Below are 12998 nucleotides of genomic sequence, written 5' to 3'. Positions count from 1 at the left end.
AAAAACTTAACTGATTGTGGTTTGTCTTTTACAGTCGTTTGAACTGAGTCAGGTATGAAATGTGGCCTGTTAAATGTCGAGCAATGATCCGGTTTTTGTATTTGAAAGGATGCACACCACAGGAGACTTTTGATGAAATGAAAGAAACTTATGATGATAACACCCCATCATATGACCTTGTAAAACGCTGGCATTGTGAATTCAAACATGGCCGGAAGTCTGTGGAAACAGTTCCCAGACGTGGTCGCTCCCCTTCTGCCATTGATGAGGCATTTGTCTGTCAAGTTGAGAATGCCATTTTGGAAGATCGGCGCAGTACTATTCGGCAAATAGCCGAAGATGTCAAGATTAGTACAGGGTCTGTGGAAACTATCATTCATGACCATTTGCATATGCATAAAGTGTCTGCCAGATTGATTCCCAGGTTGCTCACACCATTCCAGAAGCAAGAACGCATCCAGTGCTCGAGGATGAATTTGGAGATGTGCCAAGAAGATGAGTCAAAGTTTTTCAAAAGACTGATGGCACAGGCTGAAACCTAGGTTCATCACTATGATCCAGAGACCGAAGCCCAGTCAATGCAGTTGAAGCACTTGGACTCACCACCTCCAAAGAAGACAAGTGTTCCGCTGGCAAGGTCATGCTCACAGTCTTCTGGGACCAAGACAGAGTAGTCATGACAGATATCCTGGCAAAGGGTACTACAATTACAGGAGCCTATTATGCTTCACTTGTGACGAAATTAAGGGAAGCTATCAAAATCAAGAGGAGGAGCAAGTTCAGCAAAGGTATCCTACTTCTGCAGGACAATGCACTGGTCCACAACTCGCATGTCGCCAGATCAGAAGCATGGACGTGTGGTTATGAAATCCTACCCCATCCTCTCTCATCTCCTGACCGTGTACCCTCTGACTTTCACCTCTTTCCAGCTATGAAGTTGTATTTGAAAGGAAAGTGTTTTGCAGATGATGCAGCCTTGATTTCTGAAGTCACGTCGTGGTTGGAGGACCAACCTGGCGTGTTCTACAAAAACGGTCTCCAGAGCTGCATCAAACGATGGGAGAAATGCATAACTCTGGGAGGTTTTTATGTAGAGAAAGACTAATAACTGTACCAAGTTTCGTTGGTCTACTGCTATTGGAAGTGGGTCAGAGGGCATTACTTATTGCACGCCCCTCGTATACCAGTATTATTTGCTTCAAGTGTCTCCACCTGCCATATCATAACCAAGGCCATTACCAGTTCAAGATGCATTGCTTCACAGCTGCATGTTTAAGAATCTATTTTTGACTAATGGAAATTTTCTCTATAACAACATTCAATAAGACGAGCCATCATTATCTTTTTGTCATTCACAAATGTTTCAGTTATCACTCATCTTGTTGATATATATTTTTGTCTCAGGTCAGGTACACATTCATATTCTACATGAATTTCCATATATTTTCATTCTCTGATCTTTGCATCAATGACATCTTGTTCTTGTAAGCAAAACTACACGTTCCTGATAATTTACTCCTTTTGTTACTAGAGGAAGTTATCTCCATTAATCAACATAATCTTGATTTCTCCAAAGTGATTTTTCATTCTCTGCTATTATTAAATCATTGATTTATTTCACCCACAGATTATTTTGTGTGAGCAATTCTAACAGTGTATGTAAAAAGTAACATATGTAGATTTTCCGAATTACTGCCACATACATTATCATGCATAGAAATAATTTTCTTAAAATTAAATAGTGGATGCTTTTTTTACAAATCGAACAATTGAAAAAAATGTACAAATTGAAGTGATGAAGGTCAAATATTTTAATAATTAATAGCACCAATAATAAGAGTCTGTAAATTTTCTTTAAAATTTCCTAGTGATCTTTAACGTCATTTTGCATTGATATGATATTTTTTAATTGAAAGCCATTTTTAATTTCATGAGCATTTCCGAGGGGTAGTATTGTGGGGTACAAATCACCCCTATTTCAGAACTAAGTGGAATCAACCAGTCCTATGAATACCACTGTTTTCAGAGACTAAATGGAGACATTCATACCATGTTTAACCGCATGCTACGACCACGTTCCTCTCACACCACGTTAGTGGCTCCTGTACTCTTTATGATAAATACACATTATATTTTATACACTTTACACTATTTGTGGTTTATTTCATTTGTAACCCCTAGCATGGGTCTACAACAACTGGCTGACGAGGATGATTTAAGAACTTCCTGGATCAATCTACAATAGTTGCTAAAAACAACTGAATGGCGAACATTCGGGCAACGAATTCACTCTAAAAATAAAATAGCCATTAGAAGACAGCATTTGACGACCAAAAGGATTCAAGAAAAAAAGAACACATGTGGATATTTGAAATAATTTTTTCCTACACTCGGGGGAAATTCGAAACTTCAAAAGTATTTATTTTTTAAAAGTTTGGTGAAGAACGGGGAAAACTATTTGTCTATGTTGGGGAAAAAACAACATTCGAGCGTAAAAATCCACAAATACAGGATAAAGAACACTTTGAAAAAAGGACAACAATTCTTGCCGAAAAAAAAGGATTTTACAAAGACGTCGTCAAAAAGGCTTATGTTGCTGTTAAAAAAGCTACTAAAACCACGAGCTGAAACAGAACTCATACAATAGATTGCATGGAGAATTATTATTACTGAATTAATGAGAAGTAAAAAAAGAAAAACTGTCGTTCTAAAAATCATGTCTTCATAATACATCTTATGGTTAAAAGGCATTAGGGTTGGAAAAAGGAAAAACAAACTCCTGCAAAGTAAATGATATATTTTATTTTATTGGCTAAAGTGAGTATTTGCACAAATTAAAAAAGACGTCGAATTTTAATCTGATTAAAATAAACTTTCCACTGGTTAATGGGACTGCACGTCAAAGAAGGAAAAAAAAATGATTTCACTAAGCACAACAAATAAAGTGTTAACAAGAAAAGGACATTCTTTTTCCCACAGAGATCAAAAAGAATAGCCAATATTAAATAAATTCTATAAACTCTCTTTCACAGATAAGTAACTTTTTTTCTTTTTAAAGCAAAAAGAGGAAAAAATGTGTAGGATCAACAAGGAATTGAACCCAGTACCTACACGTTACAAAAATTGAAAAATGACAAACGAAATCTACTGCTTTCTGTATGAATGCAAACGCCGAATTATGTTCTCAGAAAAATTGCCACACAAGGAAATAAATGTATGAAAGAAATATTAGTTAAATAACCAGGTACAAATTTTGTAAAAGTTTTTTTTTTCTATAGAGTTGGTACTACAGGAAAAGTAAATCAACGAATTGGGTTGTTTTGTCATATTAAGTAATTCCAACCGTCCAAAAAAAATGGAAATGGTGAAATTCCAACAGTCAACAATTAGAACTTGAAAACAGGTTCAGAGAAGAACAATTGGCAATACAGAAACAAAACAAAGAGAAACAATTGGCAATACAGAAACAAAACGAAAAGAAACAATTGGCAATATAGAAACAAAATGAAGACACACAGTTAAATTTAATAAAACATCTCGAAGAAAAACGAGGAAGAGAAAAGAAACAAATGAACGAACAAATATTAGAAAAGCAGTTAGATTTAATGAAATACTCCGAGGAAAAACAAGAAAGAGATATGAAAGAAATGAATGAACAAATATTGGAATTGAAAAAAATACATTTAGAGCCACAAAACCAGTCAAATAAAAAAATGGATTTGATAATGCAAGTTTTAATAAATAAGGACAGCAGAGAAGAAACCAGCACAGCTTTTTCCCAAAATGCGATCTGGTCAGCATTTCATACATTTCACTATGCTCCTGAAGAAGACCTAACGTTTGAGGCATATTTCAGAAGATTTGAAGACCTTTTTAAGATTGATTGCAGTGCATAGACTGATCAAAAGAAGATTCATTTATTGCTATGGAAGTTAGGTACATCCAAACATAATACATTTGTGGACTACATTGTACCAAGAAAAACCAACGAATTATCATTTGACAAGACAGTCAAACTATTAATGGAGTTATACTGTCCAAAAAGAAGCCTTTTTCATAAAAGATGGAAATTCATGAATCTTACACGTAAGGAGAGTCAGGACTATACGATATTTGCGTCTATAGTTAATAAGCATTATGACGATTTCAAATTGTCGTCATTAACGGCGGACAATTTCAAATGCTTAATATGCACACAAGGTTTGATAGCCACAAAATACGCCGATATAAGTGAGATATTTACCGGATCGATAGAAAGATCCCACCATTTTTCCAGCGGCCTTGGCAACATATTTGATGTACGTGTTCCATTTAAGATCAGGAGTAATGGTCAAGCCCAGAAGCTTGTCAAAACTTGAGGCCTCCTCAAGACAAGAGCCATTCATTTCAATTGATGCCAAATGTGGATTAGAATGTTGATGATGTAAAGAGAGAAGCTTGGTTTTAGATGCATTAAAAGTAACCAGCCACTCCTTTCCCCATTGTACTACGTGCTCAAGATCAGAGGAGAGAGAATTGGAGAGAACTTGGTCGTTTACTGTCTTAGATGTGCTACCATAAATGGTAGTGTCGTCAGCATAAATGTCTACAAATGATGTAAGGATGTGATTTGGAAGATCATTAATGTAGATCAGGAAAAGAGTTGGGTCCAGGATGGACCCCTGAGGGACACCGGCATTAATACTGTGAGCTTCTGATTTTTGCTCCTCAACTACTACTCTTATGAACCTATCAGAAAGAAATGATTTAATAATTGAGAAGACTTTTCCAGCTATACCATAGCTAGCGATCTTATGAAATAAACCTTTATGCCATACCCTATCAAAGGCTTTAGATATGTCAAGAGCAATTGCCCTAGAAAGATTGCCACCGTCGAGAGATTTGCTAATCCTATGTGATATAACTGTAAGCACATCTGCTGTAGATCTAGCAGAACGGAAACCATATTGAGTGTCACTAAGAAGGTTATTTTTGTTGAGATGGTTGATTACTTCTGTATTTAAAACAGATTCTAGCAACTTACTCATGACGCACAGGAGACTTATTGGCCTGTACTGAGAGGGGGATGAGCGATCACCTGAATTCTTAAATACAGGGCATACTGATGAGATTTTCCAGGGAGATGGGAAACTATTCTCCTTAAGACAACGTTTAAACAGTTTTGTAAGTATGGGCGCTAGTTCAGGTTGAAGTTTTTTGAGTACTATGATTGGAATACCGTCAGGGTCAGTTCCTTTACTGGAATCAAGGTTTTTGATAAGCTTGGCAACATCACGTACAGATATACGTATATCACATAGTGTGTTTTCTGATACAGGAGGAAATATTGGGGGTTGGCGGCCTTGGTCGCAAAGGGTAGAATTAGCTGCAAAGTTCTTGACAAAGAGTTTGGCTTTGTCTGATGCTGACGAGATTACCTCAGGTCCATTGATAATAGTTGGGATGGAGCACATTATTACATTCGGTACAAGAAAGAAAAGTTCATTATATATCAAAAGACAAAAGTAAAAAAAAAAAAACATGTTTTATAAATCGTATATAAATTGGTATTTACATATTGTTTTCTTGACAATGTAGTAAAGACGTTCTCTTTGTAATTGAAATTATAGTCTTCTTTCATAGATGTCCGGGAGAAATTATTATTATTGTTTTTACATAGATACATTTCCAGCAAGACACGTTCATAATACATTTTGCAGTTTACATATTGTTTAGAGCATGCCAGAGGACGTTAATAAATATTTTAAACTTCTATTTCATTTAACTGTAGATAAAGTTGTAGTGGAGTATCCTCAGCAACATTCCACTCATCTCCAAATGATCTTCTTCTTCTTCTTCTTCTTCTTCTTCTTCTTTAATATTGAGGGGTTAAATGACCAGTTAGCACACAAACATTTATTCTAGAATTTCCGGTGTGTGATTTGTTTTGTATATTTCATGTATATTTCACACATTTCTGGTCAACGGTCTACTTAAATAACGTTTTAATAGTATATAACCAGGTATTTTTAGCTGACAGAGATGCAGTCTGTGCTTTCTTTTGGGGGTGGGGTGAAATAAATCTATTAAACCAATGCAAACCTTACGTCCAGATGCCAACATTACCACCAAACCTTTCCTTTAATCCTATAAATGATCTTAACTTCATATGCACCCACACATAAAAAATAAATCATGAATGGAAATAAAGCCATTAAACCAACAACACAACTCTAAGTCCAAGCATTAACAGTACAACAAACTCTTCTCCTTAATCCTTTAAAGAAATAACAAATTAAAATAAATCTATTAAACCAACCAATAACCCATGGTCCAGGTGGCAACAGTACCACTACATCTTTCCTTTAATCCCATCAATAACTTTAAATCCATATGCACCTACACACACAAATATGAATACTTTACTTTTCAAATTTACTTACAACGATTACATGTTGTTCAAAAATTATGGGGCCAGAAATTGAGTCATCATTTTGCTTTAAATGCCTGTAAGTTTTGTATATGATTTAGCTAGGTATTTTCAGCAATAATAAAAAAGTTAATCTTGACATTTGCATTCACATTACATTTTATATTTCTTTACGTAAAGTTGCTTTTTTGTATAAATTTTATAAATCTATAACAGTTAACATGTAGAATGGTTTTAATTTTCACATACTGCTTCTGTTTTATTAAAAAAAAAACAAATTGTCCAACTTCTTTTAGTCAATGAACCAGGTAAAACAAATAAATAATGATTTTTTTAGAAGTTTCAAAGTTCGTTATTAGGAAAACTCCATTCACATAAATTATATGGTTTATTTATATCGGAAATTGTATCAAGTGTTTTTACTGCTGTCGTTACTACTGTTATGACTACTCTTATTATCATCAGCAGCAGCATTTCCAGCATTTTTCCATCCTGACATGGGGTACCAAAACATATTTACAAATTTCGCTCCTAGGTTATTCCACAGCAACATTTTCATTGCTGTTCTTTTGTTTTTAGGGAGATTCACATTTTCTTTTAATTGTTTTAATTTTTGATGGAGGTCTAACTTCATAATTTAACGCCTGCTTTCTAAAAAGAAAAAAAATTACATCAGTCGAGAAGGATTCCTGCTTTAGTATAATGGTTTCAGGATTGATAAAAATATTTCTTCATAAACATTTTTTATTTATAACTAAAATGTTTTTCAATATTTCTTTTTATTTGTGGGGACATTAATTATTCACTTACCGACCTCTTCATGAAATAAAACAAAACAAATTAATCTGAGTTTACGATAATGCGCTAGATAACCATAGTTTAATCTGTTTTTGAGGAGAGATAAATTTCTTCTGGCTTTATATCATCTATCAACCAGGCAACGCTGGTACCTAGGTCTTGCTAGTAGCAAATTAGTTAACTTCCTTGATGTAACATTTAATTTAAAGAAGAGACTCTACAAACATTACTTGAAAGAGAATGGCAATCCTGTTTATGTTCTCACAATCAAACTAACCACAAAAAATTATGAAGCGTATACTAAAATCTATTGAAAGGAGAATTATTAATAACGCTCCAAATGGAGAAATTCTTAATGAATATAAGGTTTTATACAACAACATATTCAAAGATAGTGGTTATAGGCAGATCAGCATTAAATTAATAGATTTAGTACAAAATTAACAACATTAATTTGGTTCACACCTTCAACAAAATGATAAAAATTAAACTAGGCCATAAATTTCTAAATTTAGTTACACATTCTACAAAATAATATTCTTTATGAGAATACAGTTCAATTTTAGTAAAACCTTGAAAAAATTATCAAAAAATATAACAGAATACTATAATAAAATACTAAAATAATATTCATCTCAGAACAAACAACAAAATATGGAGGACTGAAAAAGATGCTTGTAACTATAAAACTGCAATTTTCCAAGAGCTTAGCAACATTGCAAAGTGCATGACATGTTTTCAAAAACTTAATTATAATTTTGTTTATATAACATTTGATTGATTAGAAATAATCAAATTTTGTTTATGAAAAATGCTACTTTAATGATTATTGACATTTTGTTGTTGTATTCACAGTTACCTCAACAACTTTCTCTCCTCCAAAGAATATAACAAGAACTACAACACCAGGTAGAGTATTCTTTTTCATCATCATCATCATCATCATCATCATCATCATCATCATCATCATCGTTTGATGCTTGTTTTCAGTTATTTTTTGTCTGATAATAATTGTTGGCCCTTTCCGAAATTTGTGTAGCAATAAAACTCCTCGATTCAAGTACTCTTCACAGAGGACGGCTGGCAGTGTGACCGCAGAGCTTGGCAGGATGGTGTATGGCAAGGAGTGAGGAGAGGAGAAGACAACAGAAACCTGATGCGGTAGGACAGGAGATTACGCAGAAAGCAGCGCCAAAAGGCAGCAAACCCCAGCACAGCATCCTCCTTCCTGTGCACATGTGGCAGAGACTGTCATTTCCAAATAGGACTCAAGAGCCATGCTCAAAGATGCCCAAAAAACAATCTGCTGACACACCAAGGCACATATCATTATCTCCCGAGATAGAAGATTGCCTACCTGCTCAAGTTCAAATAGGCAGTCATAGACTTCTGTTGAAACAAAAGCAAATTGTTGAGGAAAAGTAGAAATACTCCAGCAGATTTAAAGAATACCTCTATAATGCATTGAGAATGTTTCTAACAGAACAGATATACTCTGCAAAATTAGATTGGTGTTTGACAAATTAAGGAAAAGGATAGCATGGTATCTAATCAAATATACAATCTTTCAATTATTGGGATTGCCACAAAATAATATTTCACCAATAGTAAATTTGTTGTAGTATTAGGTAATTTTCACATCCATAACACAACTAAAACCTACCAACATTTTAAAAACATTTTAAAATATTTGTTGTTTTATTTACAGGTGTCTCAACTGTATCCATCGCAACTGAAATTACAACGATTGCTTCTACAACACAAGGTATACTATTTCAGACATTTGAATTGCATTAAAAAAAATTCTGATGAATTAGTTATTCCCTAAGCATTACTACACATTTTCAACTTAATTTTTCTCTAAACATTGCTACAATATGATATGTATGAAGAGAAAGTAACATTTTATTAAATATTTGTCAAATGTGGATTAAGGTTCATTTTATAATTTTTATTTAAGTATTAATGGTTTAAAGAGATTTATATAATGTTTATTAAAATTGATTACATTTTCTAAGAAAATTTAAGAGAAAGCAAATAGAATGATCGGTTGGATACTTAAAAATTTTATTTTAGTAAAGCAGATATCATTGTTAGGCCATTTTAGAATTTAATAAAATTTCATCTAGAACACTGTGCTCAATAACCCTGTGCACCAGGAGCAATATACGGAAATTGGAATATAATATTAAAATTGGAAGGTGTACAAAAAAATGTGATAAAACTAATAAAAAGATTATAATAATATGATAAGGAGAGGTTGGAATTATAATAATACTAGCGAGGGGTACCCGACGTTGCCCGGGTATTCTTTGGAGTATGTGAAAAAAAACCCGAAAATGTGAAAAAAAACAGGTGCCCGTGAAAAAAAACGAAGGCTTCATGACACGCAGTTGGAAAATAGTAAAGTGTTAAAAAAAAAACAGGTGCGCGTTTTTGATTGACGTGACGGCGATAGGTATTCAGCAGTAAGCATTTTGTGCGGGACAGTTTTGAATGAGGTCAATAAATCGGTTTGTTTGTTTTTAAAAACCCGCTCCCTGTTTATTAGGAGGAGCGAAATGAAAGCTACAGTCTGATATGACGAAGTCGACATTGAACAAACGTTACTTAGCTCTCTTGAGACAACTGGCTTTCAGCCTGTGATTAGAGTCGAGTTTCGCTTTTTTTATACCGAAAACCGAATGTAACGTGTGCCGATGCGGGAAATGTCGAATAATTAACGTTTGACAGTCAATAAAATTAAATAGACAGGCGAGCTCCGTGGGTAACTCTGAGATGTTACAATTTATAGATGATATAAAAAGTTTTAAGAAGTTGTGAACCGAGCAAGCGCTTCTCTGAAAGAAGCCTTTTGTGGACATCGAGGAAAAGCGTACATACATACATACATACATACATACATTTTCGCTTTTATATATATAGATGATAAGGATAGGTTGGAATCGTGATTTTACTAGAGAGAAGAATGAGTGACAAATGAATTGAGACTTTCAAAGCCGTGATTTGTAAATATGGAACACACTTTTAATATATTTCATCGTGCTGCAGAAAAATTCCCAAAAGACAAAACCATTTAAAAAATAAGCTAGATGGATTCCTCAATAATGCTAAAAATATTAATTCATTGTGACATTTTTACGTTCGCAAAATAAAATATTTAAATGAATTTTATCTGTCTATTCCTATTATTAGTTTATTAGACTTTCTTTCTTTAAAGATTATTAATAAAAGAAAGAAATGTGCAAAAAGACATAATATATAAATATGGTGACAGATACGCAGAAATATTGCAACTGTAAATCCTAATCAGTATGGCTTGTTATTTTTACTCAATTGTAATTTACATTAGAGATAATCAGATTTTGTTTGTATGAAAATCCAAATTGACATTCTGTTGTTTTATACCAATTACTATAAAGAATATAACAAGAATTACAATACCAGGTGCGATATTTTTGCCATCATCATCATCATCATCATCATCATCATCATCATCAGCAGCAGCAGCAGCAGCAGCAGCAGCAGCAGTTTACAATTGATTTAATTATGAAAATGACAGTTGGTCCTCTCTGAAATTTATTAAGCAATAAAACTCCTTGATTCAAGTACTCTTCACATTCTTTCAGTGGAAGGAAGGATGGTGCTTTTTCTCCTTCAATTCTACTTAATCATTCACAACCATTTAATTAAAATATGCATTGTTGAAGGTAGTTTCCCCGACACAAACATTGCTACAAATACGATATGCAATGTGTAAAAATGAGAAAAACTTTTAAATATCTGTAAAAAAACTTGTTTTTTCCTTTGAACAGTTTGAGATTATAAAATCTTGTTCATTGATTTTGATTCAGTCATGTGCTTGGCTTCACATTTGGTGATTATCATTTCAATCAGAATATTAGAAGATTGTCTAATTCACAATCCTGACAGAAATTTTAGCATCTGATTTGTTAAATGATTGTACTTCTTTGTAGAATGGATAAAAATGTTGAAAATGTGAGTTTTATGTTTTTCTACAGGTTCAGTGTTGTTTAATCTTATTTATTTGTTATCTTTAGGTGAAAAACTGTTGTATCAAAATATGCCTAAAAGAATTCTAATTTATTAGGATGTTTTCGACTTTTCAGAATCTGTTAAATATAGTTTTAGTTTCTGCTTAAAATGATGTACACTTTTCTATTATCTGAAAAAGTCAAAGTCTTTTGAAAAAACAATTTGAGAATATGTTGCTTAGAAATAAAGTTGAATTGGAATTTGAGTAAAGTTATAATGTTAGATTCTTGGTCCGAGAAAACGCCGAAAATTAAACTAGATGATTAATATTATGATTATTGCTTCATAGTCTAGATGTTTTGTTAGCTAAAAAATGTACCAGAAATGTTAACTTGATGAAATAGAATTTTAGAAACAAATAAAGAATTTTAGTTTGGATAAATAATAATCTGGAAATGGAATAATAAACACAAATATGTGAAAAAAGATGAGGTAATGATATTTGAATGTTACATGTATTGATGATGTAATTCGAAAAGAAGATAGTTTTTATATACACATAGAGTTTAGTCAATTGGAGCTATACAGTCGGGCATAAAAAAACGAGGGGAGTACAGACGGTTGGGCGCTATGGCGTCTGTACACCGGGAAAGCTGTCCAACGTATGATATAATTCGAAAGTAGAAAAGCATGCAACTTCAAAAGGGGAGAAACATTCTGGAAATAAAAGTTGCTGTAAATACAACACGAGACTTCTGGTCTTTTCCTTGGGATGAATCTTCATAGTTTGGATAAATAATAACTTGGAAATGGAATTTTTAGTATAAAGCTGACAAAAATAATAAACACAAGTATGTGCTAAAAGATCAGGAGATGATCTTTTAGTGTTAGTGTTATGTGTATTGATGATATAATTAGAAAGGGAGATAGTTTTTTTATATACACATAGAGTTTAGTCAATTGGAGTGATACAGTCGAGCTGAATAGACGAAGAAGTCAGAGCAGCTAGAGGCTATGGTGTTTGTATGCCAGGAAAGCTGTCCTGTCTATGATATAATCCGAATGTAGACAAGCATGCAACTTAAAAAAGGAGAAACATTCTGGAAATAAAAGGTACTGTAACTATAACCCTAGCTTTCTGGTCGTTTCCTTGGGATGAATCTTCATTGCAGCTTTTGTGGATCCATCAAACAAAGATTGATAAAGTAGGTTTTCTGATTTAATATTGTGAAAGTGCTTGTGTAGTGTAGATCCGACTGGACAATTTTGAAAGTGGTTGCGCAGTATAGGTCCGATTTGACAATTGTGAAGGTGCTTGTGCAGTATGGGTCTGACTTGACAATTTTGAAGCTCCTTCTGCACTACAGGTCCAATTTGACAATTTTGAAGATGGGTTACTACTTGGGAATACCAAATGCTTCATGTAGATCATCAAAGTTAAGCAACATTGTCTTGGTTATTATCAGATGGGTGACTATTTGGGAATACCAAATGCTTTATGTAGATCACCAAAGTTAAGCAACATGGAGTCTGGTCATTATCAGATGGGTTACTACTTTGAAATACCAAATGCTTACGAAGATCATGAAAGTCAAGCAACATGTAACCTGATCATTATCAGATTGGTGACTACTTATGAATACCAAATGCTTTGTAGGGATCTCTAAAGTTAAGCAACATTGTCTTGGTCATTAACAAATGGGTGACTACTTGGAAATACAAAATGCTTTATGTAGATCACCAAAGTAAACAACATTGTTTGGTAATTTTCAGATGGGTGACTATTTGGGAATAC

At 33.5% G+C, this 12998-nt stretch overlaps 1 protein-coding gene across 1 annotated transcript in view; it reads left to right on the top strand.

Annotated features, from left to right (window-relative positions):
• The window catches only part of LOC145291077 (uncharacterized), a 240441-nt gene that overhangs the window by 120890 nt on the left and 106553 nt on the right, over window positions 1-12998 (top strand). Inside the window, exons 24-25 of the mRNA XM_080136591.1 lie at window positions 8063-8116; window positions 8916-8972. Of these exons, the coding sequence (XP_079992717.1) occupies window positions 8063-8116; window positions 8916-8972 (111 nt within the window). The remainder of the gene's footprint in view (window positions 1-8062; window positions 8117-8915; window positions 8973-12998) is intronic.

The sequence above is a fragment of the Euprymna scolopes genome, chromosome 12 (genome assembly GCF_053919585.1).
Source record: "Euprymna scolopes isolate OS-2025 chromosome 12, ASM5391958v1, whole genome shotgun sequence".
In the NCBI taxonomy this organism is placed as follows: Eukaryota; Metazoa; Mollusca; class Cephalopoda; order Sepiida; family Sepiolidae; genus Euprymna; species Euprymna scolopes.
Note: the sequence above shows the minus strand (reverse complement) of the source record. Positions and strands in the feature narration are given on the sequence as shown.